The sequence below is a fragment of the Nicotiana tabacum genome, chromosome 16 (assembly GCF_000715075.1).
Source record: "Nicotiana tabacum cultivar K326 chromosome 16, ASM71507v2, whole genome shotgun sequence".
Lineage (NCBI taxonomy): Eukaryota > Viridiplantae > Streptophyta > Magnoliopsida > Solanales > Solanaceae > Nicotiana > Nicotiana tabacum.
The window spans coordinates 15785298-15799535 of record NC_134095.1 but is presented as its reverse complement, the minus strand read 5'-3'; the positions used below and the strand labels follow the sequence as shown (position 1 = coordinate 15799535).

The following is a 14238-nucleotide window of genomic DNA, read 5'->3' as shown; positions in this document are numbered from 1 at the left end:
CAAAGGATACTTGTTCTTGATTGTGACTTTATTCAACTGCCTATAATCAATGTACATCCTCATTGTGCCATCCTTCTTCTTCACAAATAGAATAGGCGCACCCCAAGGAGACACACTAGGTCGAATAAACCCCTTATCATGGATTTCCTAAAGTTTCTCCTTCAACTCCTTCAACTCTGCTGGTGCCATACGATATGGTAGAATAGAAATAAGGTAAATGCTCGGCACCAAATTGATACCAAAGTCAATATCCCTATTCGATGGCATGCCTGGTAGGTCTGCAGGAAACACGTCGGGAAAATCCCTCACTACTGGGACAGAATCAATACTAGGAGTCTTTGCACTGACGTCCCTCACAAAAGCTAAGTATGAAAGACAACCCTTCCCAATCATCCATTGGGCCTTCAGAAATAAAATCTCCCTACTGGGGACAAAATCAGTCGAACCTCACCACTCAATCCGTGGCACACCCAGCATAGCCAATGTCACTGTCTTAACATGACAGTCCAATATAGCACGACACGTAGATAGCCAATCCATGCCTAATATCACATTCAAGTCCATCATACAAAGCAACAAAAGATCCACCCGGGTTTCCAGACCCCCAATAGTCACCACACATGACCGATATATGCGGTCTACAACAATAGTATCAACCACTAGAGTAGATACACGAACAGATAAATCAAGAGACTCATGGGGCGTATCCAAATAACGAGCAAAATATGATGACACATATGAAAAAGTGGAACCAAGATCAAATAACACATAGGCATCTCTATGGCAAACTAAGACAATATTTGTAATTACAGCATCAGAAGCAATATTATCTAGTCTAGCTGGGAATGCATAGAAACGGGCCTGACCACCACCGGATCGATCTCCCCCTCTGAGGCGACCCCTAGCTGACTGACCCTCACCTCTAGCTGCCTGAGCGGGTGGTGAAGTAACTGGAGCTAAAGTCGATGGCTAACTCCTCTCCTGAGATGAAACCCCAAGAAGACGAGGACACTGTCTCCTTTACCCAAACACTCCACACTCATAATAACTCCCTGGTGCAGGGGACGGGGACTGAAGGGAACCCCTAGCACCGGGATGACTAGCAGAAGAACCTGGTACGGATAGCGCTGAACTGATGGAGCACAGGACGAACTCTGGGATGGAAGGGCACTAACTGATGAATGGCCCTGATGAGAACTGTGAGAACCATGACCCGATGATGCCCCATGATGAACTGGGCGAGCTTACTTAGCATGGCCTCTGCCATGCTGAAACTGGCCTCTCGAAGGAGTGCCACCAAAGCTACAAGATCCCTGAGACCTCTTGGCCTCCCTCTCATCTCGCTCATGGCGACGAACTGACTCAATCTCTCGAGCAATATCAATAACCTACTCAAAAGTAGCACCTGACACCCTCTCTCTGGTCATAAGAATCCGAAGCTGATACGTGAGGCCATCCACAAACCTCCTGATCCTTTCCCTATTTGTAATAATCAATCAAATGGCATGTCGATCTAGCTCTGAAAATCTCATCTTATACTGCATCACAGTTATATCATCCTGACGCAACTACTCGAACTGCCTGCGCAGCTCCTCTTTACGAGATGGTGGCACATACTTCTCCAAAAAGAGAGCAGAGAACTACTGCTAGGTAAGGGGCGCTGCATCAACAGGCCTACGCCTCTCATAACCTCCCACCAAGTAAAGACAGCTCCTGAAAACTGGAAAGTAGTGAACAAGACCCACTGACCTCCAAAATACTTGCGGTCCAAAGCATCCTCTAACACTTGTCCAAGAAACCCTGGGCATCCTCGCCCTTTACACCACTGAAAGTCGGAGGCTGAAGTCTACCAAATCTCTCCAATTGACGCTGCTTGTCATTAGGCATAACTGGTACCACATAATCCTGAACGGGTACAACCGGTTGGGCTGGAGGTGCCCCCGGTGTCTGAAGTCCCTATACAACCTGCTCAGGTGTGCGAGCGGCGGGAGTCTGAGTGCCTCCCCCGGCCTGAGAAGTAGATGCGGTCGTAGTAACTGAGACCTCCTGAGCCAGGCCAGTGCACACTGATAGAATCTGGGCTATGGCCTCCTAAAGTCCTGGAATAACAATCGACAGAGCCGGTGCCGGAGTTGGTCCTGCTGGAGCGTCCGCAACTGGAACCTGATCATGAATTGGGGTGGCTGGTGGATCTATAGGTGCTGCCCTAGCTGTTGTGTGGGCTACACCCCTACCCCTGCCACGGCCTCGACCGCAACCTCGGCCTCTAGTGGCCCCAACTGGTGGTACTAGAGGTCGTCCGTCCTGACCAGTAGCATGTGTCCTCACCATCTGTGAGAGAATAGAATAACAAAAGATTAGTACCAGAATCAACAGATCCGCATGACAGGAATTTCAAGAATGTGAAGCTTTTCTTAAAGGTTTTGCAGCCTCCCGAGGATAAGTACAGACGTCTCCGTATTGAACCCCGAGACTCTACTAAACCGGCTCATAACCCCTGAGACCTATGTAACCTAGGCTCTGATACCAACTTGTCACGACCCCAAACACCCATGTTGTGATGGCACCTATCACAATACTAGGCCAGCCAAAGCAACACGAACAACATAAAGGTCTTTTGTAAATTCACTTTCTAATCAGATATAATCTCAAATCTTTCATTTTAATATATATCAAAGATATGAGCAAAATCAAATGTGTAAGTACATCAACCCAGCCTGATCCTGGTGTCACTATTCATAAGCCACTAAATACAACCCAATACTGTCTACTAAATACAAAATAAGACTAAAATACAAAATACTAAGAATAGGAAGGAGAAAGGCAGGGCTGCGGACGTCGTGCAGCTACCTTGCAATCTCCGGATAATACTCTCAAGGAAACGATCAGCACTCACTCGGAGGCTTTGGCACCTGGATCTGCACACAAGATGCAAAGAGTAACGTGAGTTTACAAACTCAGTAAGTAACCAAAGTAAATAAAGGCTGAGTGTAGTGACAAGCATTTAAAATCATATACATTTTCTACATAGAATCTCGATAGAAATATCAAAGTCAAACAGGTTCATTTTTTTCTCTTTGTTAGGTTATTCTTTTGATATTCTATACTTTCTTTTATATAGTGGATTGCTCATCTCCACCGTGGAAGTAGGTCAGTTGACTGAATCACGTTAAATATTTGTGTCTCTTTTAGTTGGCATTGTCGTCTATAATGTTCATATATGTAGAACCAAGATTTTAACTTGATGGCTTTAACCTTTAATATTCTTAGCATTGAACTCACTCTACTATAAAATTATGAGTTTAAGAATCTAATATTTGTTTGAATTTTTCTATTTTCCATACACCCACACACACATATATGTTCCGTCCAGAAATTATTAGATTTGGTTGAACCTATAACAATAACGATACATCCGCCATTGATAACATTTTCATATGTACAACAACTTCCTCTTTGTTTCGTGTTTTTCTAACCCTAAAGTTACCACCCCCCTTCCCCCTCCCCCCCCCCCAAATTAGCTCTTTCGGAGTCATGGTCAAATTTTTGAAAAAGAAACTTTAAGTAAAACACGTTCAATTTTTTTTTCTTGACGAAAATTATTTTTGTGATATTCTTTAATTTTGGTTGAAGAATAGTTTTTGCAACACAAGTTTTCAAAATTTTGTAGCAGCCGCTACTATAACACGAAACGTAAAGAAAGAAAAAAACAAAATTAAATAGAAAAAGAGGAAATTTTGATTTTAGATAAATTCCCAGTACACTGAGCCTACTATGTATACTACGTTGGACAGTTGTCAATTTCAGAATAATTCCTAACAACTCCATTTAGGGGATTACACGTGTCCTATGGACTATATAGCCCCCTCCCCAGATTTACTAGCTAACCTGAAGTGCTATTCATGAAAGTGACTATAACTAAAAGACTAATACTAGCTAATGTTTGGCCCAATAAAAGACTCAACCACTCTGGCCCAAAGGTTACGAATGCAATTCGTAACATTCCATCCTTCTTTCAAAAAAAACTTCCATCTCCTTAACGATCAAATTCTGGGAACTATGAAGTAATAAATGCATAGTCCTCCCAGGTGGCTTCTTCCTTATAAAGGTTCACCCACTGCACCAAGACTTCCATTGCTGCTTTATTGCCCTTTTTCACCATTCGACGATCCAATATTGCGATAGGTTCAGTCAAAATTTGTCCTTCATCATTACAATATGGAGGATCTTGAGATGGAAAAACTCCGAAACCAACCTTTTTCTTCAATTGTGATACATGGAAAACTGGGTGTATTTTGGAGTTCACTAGCAATTCTAGCTCATATGCCACCGCACCAATTTTTCTCCGCACCTTGTCAAGACCAAAATACTTAGCTGCTAGTTTCAAGTTTCTTCTAACGGCTACTGAGATTTGACGATAAGCCTGCAATTTGAGAAAAACCATGTTGCCCACCTTGAAGGACCTGTCACTCCTTCTTTTATCAGCAAATTGTTTCATCCTATTCTGGGCCTTTTGTAAATTATCCTGCAAAATTTTGCCCGTAAGTTGTCTCTCACGAAATAGCTGGTCTATTGCTTCCAGTTTGGTCTAGCTTACCAACTCGAAGGTTGGTTGAGGTGGATCATAATCATAGAGGGCCTTGAAGGGTGACATCCCAATAGTTGAGTGATGGGTTGTGTTATACCAGAATTCGGCTAAAGGAATCAATTTACACCATTCCTTGGGCTTGTGACCCGTCATGCATCTTAAGTAAGTCTCTAAACACTTGTTCAACCTCTCTGTTTGGCCATCCGTTTGCGGATGGTAAGCTGTGCTTAATTTTTGTTGAATCTGCAACCCTTTTAGAAATTCTTTCCAAAAGTTGCTAATAAAAATGGGGTCCCTATCTGATACCACTGAGCAGGGTGCACCATGGAGCTTGAACACATTGTCCAAAAACTTTTGTGCTACTTGGGTGGCATTGTAAGGATGAGACAAGGTTAGGAAATGTGCATACTTTGTGTATTTATCAACTATCACTAGTATGGTGTCCTTGCCTTGAGATTTAGGAAGTCCATCAATGAAGTCCATTGTTACATGTTCCCATGCCTTGGTTGGAATAGGGAGGGGTTGTAAAAGACCTGGATAGGGAACACTTTCTGCTTTATTCCTTTGGCATATTTCACAGGATCTCACCATTTCCTTGACATCTTTTAATAGACTTGGCCAATAAAATAGTGATCTCAATCTATGCTGCGTTGGTAAGATCCCAGAGTGACCACCCCAAGGAATAGCATGCATCTCCTGTATTAACCTCTTTCGGAGGTCTCCATGACTACCTACCCAAACTTGGCCATTTTTGCGCAGGATTCCATGTTGAAAAGAAGCGTCCGGAACCGATGAAGGATCAATACTGAGTTGCACTGCCAGTTGGTGTACCTCTTGGTCATCCTCATAACTTCCCTTGATTTTTTAAGCCCAACGTGGTTGAACGACTGAGATTCCATTGCACTCACCCGTCAATTCCTTCTTGCGAGAAAGAGCATCTGCCACAACATTTTCAGTACCTTGCATGTACTAAATTTCATAGTCCAGACCCATTAGCTTTGTGATTCCCTTATGTTGTAGTACTGTAATCACTCGTTGATCTCTTAAGAACTTTAAACTGAAGTGGTCCGTGCGTATGAGGAATTTATTAGGCTGCAAATAGTGCCTCCATTTGTCCACTGCTATCAAAAGTGCGACCAGTTCTTTTTCATATGTGGACAGGCCCAAGTGTTTTGGGATTAATGTTTGACTCAAGAATGCCAAAGCCCTTCCCTTTTGCAATAGCACTGGACCAACACCATATCCACTGGCATCCACTTCTACTGTGAAGGGAATGGAAAAATCTGGTAAGCCCAAAACAGGGGCCTTGACCATAGCTTTCTTAAGCTCATCAAAAGCCTGCGATGTTGAATCACTCCACTCGAAGCATCCTTTTTTTAGCAGTTGTGTCAAGGGTCTACTGATTATCGTGTAATTTTTTATAAAACGCCTATAATAACCAGTTAGGCCTTGGAATCGTCTTAGGCTTTTAATATTCACAAGTTGTGGCCAAGATAACATTGCCTCCACCTTGGTAACATCTGTACTCACTCCTTCACCCGATATGACATGGCCTAAATACTCCACCTGTGTTTGTGCAAAATTACATTTTGATCGCTTGGCAAACAACTTGTGTTGCTGCAATAGATCAAACACTTTCCTGAGATGCCTAAGGTGGTCCTTAAGGTTAACACTGTAGACCAAAATGTCGTCAAAAATACGAGGATGAACTTCCTTAGGTACGGACCAAAAATTTCATGCATCAAAGTTTGGAAGGTGGCAGGGGCATTTGTCAATCCAAATGGCATTACACGGAATTCCCACAAGCCATTGTGTGTTTTAAAAGCGGTCTTGTATTCATCACCCCTCATCATTCGTATTTGATGGTAGCCCGACCTTAAATCTAATTTCGAAAAAAGCTTCGCCCCTTGCAATTCATCCAACAAGTCTTCCACCACCGGGATGGGATATTTATTTTTCACAGTTACCTCATTTAGTTTGCGTTAATCCACGCAAAACCTCCATGAAGAATCTTTTTTCTTGACCAAAATCACTGGAGATGCAAATGGTGATGAACTGTTAGTGATCACTTGGGCTTCTAGCATTTCTCTCACCGTCGTTTCGATTATGTTTTTCTGCTCATAAGAGTAGTGATATGGTCGTTAATTGATTGGTTTCAAGCATGGCAACAATTCAATGGCATGATCACAATTCCTTGGAGGCGGAAGTCCATTAGGCTCATGGAATAATGTAGAGTACTCCTGTATCAAAAACTCAATTGAGTGTGAAACCTTGTCCTCTTCTGTTTATTCATTTTCTGGCAGTAAGTGTGCTGACAACATGCATTGCCCCATTTTGAGCAACTTTTCAATCTTCTTCATATCTTTGGACTCAATTAGACCCATCTCCTCACAACTTACCAATGTAAGTAGCTTATTTTCCTTAAAAAAAGAAATGTTATGTGGCCAAGTGTGTAACACAACTGGTGACACAGTGTTCACCCAATCCATTCCTAAAATGATATCACTGCCCTCAGCCCTTAGCAAGCCCAAATTGAAACTGAAAGCTTCACCTCCCATGGTCCAAGTAAACCCCGGATAGCTGTGAGAACATGGCATAATTTGCCCATTGGCTATTCTGACCCTCATGGGTCTACGGTAAGCCTGCCCTTTGAGATTGAGTTGTTTCATGACTTGTGGGTCAATAAAACTGTGAGTTGATCCACTGTCAATCAAGACCAAAACTCGTTGTTTCTTGACCCATCCAGCAATCCTAATAGTGTTGGGAGAGTGACTGAGGCCCATCACTACATTTAATGATAGTTCACCTTGCTCTTCCTGTACAATATCTTCTGCCTCATTTTTTAACTCCTCATCGGAGGCTTCCACAAAATTCTCCTCTCCCTCCAATGCATTTAAGGCCCTATTTTTGCATTGGTGACCAGGCGTGTACCTCTCATGACAACAGAAACATAGGTTCCTCTCTCTTAAGGCTTCAATGGTCGGATTTTTAGGGAGTGGTGGTTTGGCATTTGAGGGTGGTACAATACTAGTTTTGGGCAGAAGAGGAGCAGTAGGGGCTTTGGGGTGAGAATAAGGAAGTGGGATAGGTCTATTAGGCTTGTATGATTGTTGTTTAGCAGCATTTTGAGACTGTTCATACAGTTTGACCATATTATAAGCTGCGACCAATGTTTTTGGATTGCCTACCTTTACCATTGGGCCTATTTCTTCTTTCAGCCCACCAACAAAACACTGCACGAAATATAGTTCATCAAGGTGGGGACGAACTACTTGGACTCGATAGCGTAATTCCTCAAACCTCTTCTGATAGCTTAAAACATCTGCCCATTGTTGTAGTCGATTGAAGGTTGTGACTACATCCAAAGGTCCAGTACCATCATACCTTTCACAAAGGTCTATACGAAATTGTCGCCAAGTGATCCACCCACCATGATCCATAAGGTATGAGTCAAACCAGTTTCCCAAATCATCCTCGTGGTTGCTGCTACACACAACATTTTTTCTTCTTCAGCAACCTGATAGTAATGGAAGTAATATTCACATCGTCTTATCCAGCCCCTTACATTTGTTTCATCAAAGTCAGGGAAAAGCAACTTGGCTTTTATATGACGAGGGTTATTTGATAGGGTTATTGGCAAAGAGAAAAAAATGGGTAAAGACATGTCGGTGTGGGGAGGTAATTGGGTTATCATTGTAGGGGTTTGAGAGTTATAGATGGGTATATGGGCAGTAGTAAAGGGAAAGGGTGGTAAGGGTCCTGTAGAGAGGGAATTTTGGTTTGAAAAATTTGGGATTTGAGATGGGTACTGTGGCATGTAAGATGAGTTATTAATCATGAATGGGTGGCCTGATCCTGACATTGGTGTTTCTGCCACGGGGTTGGGAATATAGGTGCCAAAGGTTAGAGGGTTCGTTGTTGATAAAGTGTACGAGGGTGTGAAGGGTCTACTGTAGGTAGATAATGAAGAAAAAGGTCTGGTCGAATTGATGGAGGTTGGTATGGTGGAGCTCAAAACAGAGTTATAAGTATGGGAGAAATGGGGATTCATAGGTGGTAATTCTAGGGTTTCACTCAGTGACGGTACAGATCCCTCTTGACTGGTGTTGAAGGGTTTAGGAGTTATTGCCGCCGACGAGGAATAAACAGGGGTTGTGGGTGACAACGTCGGTCAATAACCACCATGCACTGATGATTGACCCATTTCAGAATAGCCAATACCTTGAGTTATGGCTAAGCGTGTATCTTCCTTCCGCTGCAAATCCAACATCTAGCCATCCATCTGTTCCATGCGTTTGGCCGAGTTTTCCATGAATGTTTGCATCTGGAGCTCAAGGTTGGAGGAGCCATCTCCCTAACCTCCACCGTCACTGGTACGCGGTGGATCCACCATCGATGCCCAGAGAAATGCTCTAATACCAGATTGTAGCAGCCGCTACGATAACACGAAACGTAAAGAAAGAAAAAACAAAATTAAATGGAAAAGGAGGAAATTTTGATTTCAGATAAATTCCCAGTACACTGAGCCTACTATGTATACTACGCTGGACAGTTGTCATTTCAGAATAATTCCTAACAACTCCATTTAGGGGATTACACGTGTCCTATGGACTATATAGCCCCCTCCCCAGATTTACTAGCTAACCTGAAGTGCTATTCATGAAAGTGACCATAACTAAAAGACTAATACTAGCTAATGTTTGGCCCAATAAAAGACTCAACCACTCTGGCCCAAAGGTTATGAATGCAATTCGTAACAAATTTTAAAGCAAAAGCCATTACCCGTCAAAGAAGGGAGGAGCAGGCAATACCAACAAATAGCAAAAGAAATTTGAAACTGTTTAACCAAAATTCTGAGTCTTTGGTTAAAGCTAAAAAAATCGGGTTACTGATAATCAGGAGACGAAAATAAAATGTTTTTGAGAATGATGGTAAAGCAGTAAATAGTTTTGTATTTCAGTAAGATCTCAATAGTATTTCGTATCCTTACAGATGGTGAGTTCTTCTCCTTTTATAGTTAATTCTAGGAGAAGATGTAATGTCTTTGTCTTAATGAGGCAATTATAAGCAATAAAGGACATTAAAAGAAACGTTACCCAATCATTTCTTTTTAATTCAAATATTCTAACGTATTTGATATTTAATGTTGTATTTAGACTCTTTTACGTTATCAGATTCGTATCTTCAACTTCTTCCGATCTTCGGTCTTTAAATGACTTGGATAGTTACGAGACTCGTACCTATTTTAGTAACGGTCCACACCTATGTTGCTTTCTTTTTCCCTTATATGTTGTCGCCCGTGCCTCTTGGCTATTTATTGTATTTTGACCGTTTGACCAGTCCACGTGTCATGCCACGTCACCTACAATGTAAATTCAGTTTTTTTCCAATATAGATAGTCCCCCCACTTTCCATTTATTTATCAAGTAAATAATTGGGAAGTGGATCTTCATAAAAAGGGAATTTTTTCCGTAATTAATATTATGACAAATACTGACGCTTCAATTGTCCCTTACATTTAATGCTTTACATACGTGTCACCTTCTAATTGGTTCTGCAATTCTACACCCTTTTTCGAGACTTCTTCATTCACACTATTCACGAAATGATAGTTGCCTTTATTATAGGCTTTTCATCATTGCACTTCTAAGTTTGACGGTTGTCATTATAAGCATTTTTAATCCTCTTTCGTTTACCTTCTTCTTCATAGATCTTCAACAAGCAATTTCTTACTTACTTGTATTTTCTCTCCCCTTTAGTACATCCTTCTTCAACAATGTCATCTCCAAACCCTAACCCTAGAAAAGTTCCAATTCTCGATCACTTCCCCAATGCCCCCACAAGACATAGGAGAGGCAGAGGAGGTAGGCTTCGGAGCTTGGGCCTAGGGTCCGTTCGCGATGGTTTATCTGGTCCTGCTTCTTCTTCTCCTAGTATCGGGAGTTCTATTCCGAAGACCCCTTCTTCTAAAGGTAAAGAAATCCTTGATTCTTCTCAAGAACCTTTAGTCGATGAAATTGTTCCCGTGATTTGTCTTTTGGGAGTGATAGAACGTCTCTTCAAAAGCAAATTGTAAATTTAGAAAAAGCTGACACTTATCCTTCATTAGTAACCGAGCTTACAATTCCTACCATCAGAAGGGATTGTAACTGGAGCAATAGTCTTCGAATGTCAATTCCTTCCCCAAATCAAAGAATTTCTTCCTTTAAAAGTGGTTACTCTTTTGTTTATACTTACCCCTTTATTTTGGGTTTTAATCCTCCGGTTGACCCAGTCATTATTGACTTTTGCCATTTCTTTAAAATCTGTTTGGCCCAAGTCGGTCCCCTAGTGTGGAGAGCAGTGGCTTGTTTGAGATACTTATCTGCCAAAGCCAATGTCAACTTTACCTTTTCTCACCTTATTCATTTATACCATCCTAATTTAATGCGCCATGGGGTTTTTACCTTAACTGCAAGAAGCAAAAAGGTTTTGGTAAACCCTGAAGATGACAGAGATCGTGGATGGTATACCTGTTACATTGTTGTACGTACGGTGGACTTACTTGGTGAAACAAATATTCCCTTCCCTGAGAAGTGGAATTTTGCATGTAAGTTTCCTTTTATTTACCGCACCTATTTTTGAGAATTCCGATTCTTTTTCTAACTTCGCCTCTTTTTGGTTTTTTGTAGCAACCATGGGAGATGTGGAACTTATTCATGACTTCCGTGGTTGGGTAGATTCAATTTTGAAGATTGCTCCTAAGGATCAAAGAACTTGGAAATCAATTTCTTCTTTACATGGCTGGAAGGTGAAAACACATGGTATGTCCCTTTTTGTATTTTTACATGTTAAGCACCTTTTTTCTCAATGTTGATTATGTATCCTTCTTTTAATCAGGATTTGGTGTTAGAGGAATGGCAGTTGATGTAGCTATGGCCATTCGCATGTCTGCTAATGCTGCTCTTGATTTGAACAAGGCTCGAGCTTCGCTTCCCAAAAGGAAACCTATAGGAGAAAGTTCTGAGAATGAGGAAGAGGAAGATACCTCTTTAATTGCCAGGCCAAGAGTTAGGAGACGAGTCATTAATAATGATGAAATTGAAGATACCCCTGGTCAAATCTCATCCGCCGAGCCTATTTTGATTCATTCTGACGAGGATACCGTGCCAAGAGATACTAATGAATCAATTCTACATCTTTTTTATAGTGGTTTTGAGAGTGGCGAGCTCGGTCCTGTTTTTGATGAAGCTCCTCTCTCCTCATTCGTTCCTATTTCCTCCATTCCTTTGCCAGTTTCAACTGCACCTGCTTCTGTTCCTGTGTTGGTTTCTTCATCTTCTCCTTCCATCCCTTCTTTGACTCCTATGACTCCTGCTGCTGTGTTTACCTTTTCTACTACTCCTCCTTCCATGGCTCCTCCTCCTTTCGTTCAGCATACAGAGGCGGGTTCTAGTAGTAGAACCATGGCTATGAGAAGTGTTACTCTTGAAGTTCCTGCCAACCATAGCCTTTTGAGAAAGACTAGTAGAGCTGATGTTTGGCTCGAGCCTCTAATCGGTGATATTGAGAAGAAGAAGATGGAGAGCCACAGCTGCCTGACTCTGATGAATGACATAGTTCATTCTACTTTGAAGGTATTTTTCCCTTACCAACAAGTTCTTTGTTTCTAATCTTCAAATCCTCATTTCTATGAGTTGTCTCTGTAGGCTAACCTCATTAGTACAGAATTGATGGGAAGAATTTCCCTTCTGGAAAGAAAAACCCGTGAGTCTAAAAAATCTATCCATGAAGCCGAGGAAATAGCCAGGGGAGCCCAGCTTGAAGCAGCTAATTGGAAAGAACAGTTTGAGAATGCTCAGGGGACCATAGAGGAGTTGCAAGAAGATAGAAATTTCCTGGAGCAGCAAAAGCGTGGTTTGACTTCTGAACTTGTAACTGCCAAGGCTTCTTCAAGCCAATTTAAAAGAGATAAAGAGCTTTTGGAGTGCTCATTGTCAGAACAATTATCAAAGGCTAGTGAAGAAGTCAGGGAGCTTAAGGCACTTTTAGCCAAGAAAGAAGAGTATGCAGGAGAATTAGTGCAAAGCTTGACTCAAGCTCAAGCTGACTTACAGACCTCCTCTGACGAGATTCGAGCTTTGAAGAGTTCTCATGCCTCCCTTGAAGCTTCCCTTGATTCCCATTTAGCTGAACACCAAATATTGAAGAACGATCTTGCTATGTGGGAAAGAGAGTATGGACTTCTGGAGGAGAACTTCAACATAGAGGTAAGTTGGGCTTTCCTGAAATCTCGTCGTGATGCTTTGATGGAAGCTGCTCAGGAAAGCTTTGATTTGCAATCTGAATTAGCCAAAGTCTTAGACACTATCGAGAAAAGTCAACAACCTGTTGATACTCCTTCTCCTGCACTTGATGCTCCTGGAACGGAAGAGCTTTTAAATGAAGAAGTGGCTACTACGGCGATTGGAGTTGTAATTCCGGCTCCCGAGGGTGAAACTTTTGTGACACAGTCCATGGAAGCTGAAGCTCCCGTGACTCTTGCTTCCCTCGGTGATTTTCACACTCCAGGCCCAGTTGAAACCGCTCCTATTGCTGCTCCCTCAAAAGTTGTTACCGTGCCTGTGACTGCCCCTGAAAATGAGATTGCAACTTCTGATGTTCCAACCCCTTCAGTGACTAGTTGAATGTATTTCAAACTTTACTGTTTTTTTTTAAATTGGTGGTGTTATCCCTTGGCAACTTTAAGGGATCTTTTGACGAAGTCCCCAGTTACCATAATGGGGCATTTGTAAAAAAGAAATATTTTGCTGACTAAGTTTGTACTTAGTCTTTTATATTAAGAGGTTTTATCGGTACTTCTGTATATTTTATTCTTGCCTATTTATCTAGGACTTATAGAATAGCTTAGCATTTTTATCCTTCTAAAATGCTTTATGATTCTTCTCATGGATTATCAACATGAGGCTTTATAAAAAAGGGCCCTTTTATCTTATCGACACTTAATGAAGAAGACGTCTCAACTTCATAATGGTGTTAAAATATGATGAAAGAAATAGGAATACACATGTTTTGTATGAAACAACTTTGGCAAGTTTTTATTCATGAACTTTAACAAGTGTTTGACTATTACATGTATTACAATACATCTATAACTTTCTCGTAACTGTTTTTCTTGTAACAGATTTGTACATAACATAAAATAAACAAGGTTTTTCTTCATAACCTGTTTCAGTATATAGTCATGACCCTATCTTTACATATTAAGAAGGGTTTGAGAGGTGACTTTGTTTATGAGTTTGAGAGATGACTCTGTTGTTCTCATGAATGCTGAAGACTTCGTAACGTTTTCTCAACACTTGTCTCTTTGTGGCCGACTTTTGTTCGATATTCGTATCTGTTTTGTTACACATATCTGTATATAATATGTAGTCCCCCAAGTGTTTGAGCGGTGAAGTATAAAGCCTCGAGCACTTGTTTATTTCTTTTACTTTGGCCTTTTTCCTGAAACAGAAAAATATACGGGACTCGGAAGTGCGATTATAGATGAAGACTGTCTAACTCGTGTGTATTTCCATCAGATTAATTGTAACCCTGGGCTAGGAAATTAAGAATACTCCATTTTGCCTTGCAGGTTGTGACTCATCATTTGGCACGAGTTAGGGTTTTTG

General features: G+C 41.4%; 1 protein-coding gene across 1 annotated transcript; it reads right to left on the bottom strand.

The window, feature by feature from the left end:
* Nucleotides 1-5557: 5557 nt before the first annotated feature.
* On the bottom strand, nt 5558-8028 carry LOC142170160 (uncharacterized). Its single transcript, XM_075231991.1, has 2 exons — nt 6988-8028; nt 5558-6154 (listed from the first exon to the last, which is right to left on the bottom strand). Exons 1-2 carry the CDS (start codon nt 8026-8028, stop codon nt 5558-5560), a joined length of 1638 nt encoding a protein of 545 aa, XP_075088092.1.
* Nucleotides 8029-14238: the final 6210 nt, after the last annotated feature.

Bases quoted from the DNA above. Each gene is read 5' to 3' on its own strand.
- LOC142170160 (XM_075231991.1), bottom strand. From the start codon at position 8,028: ATGGATCATGGTGGGTGGATCACTTGGCGACAATTTCGTATAGACCTT. The intron at 6,155-6,987 runs GTAAGTTGTGAG...GCACAAACACAG, and splicing joins AAAATAAGCTACTTACATTG to GTGGAGTATTTAGGCCATGT.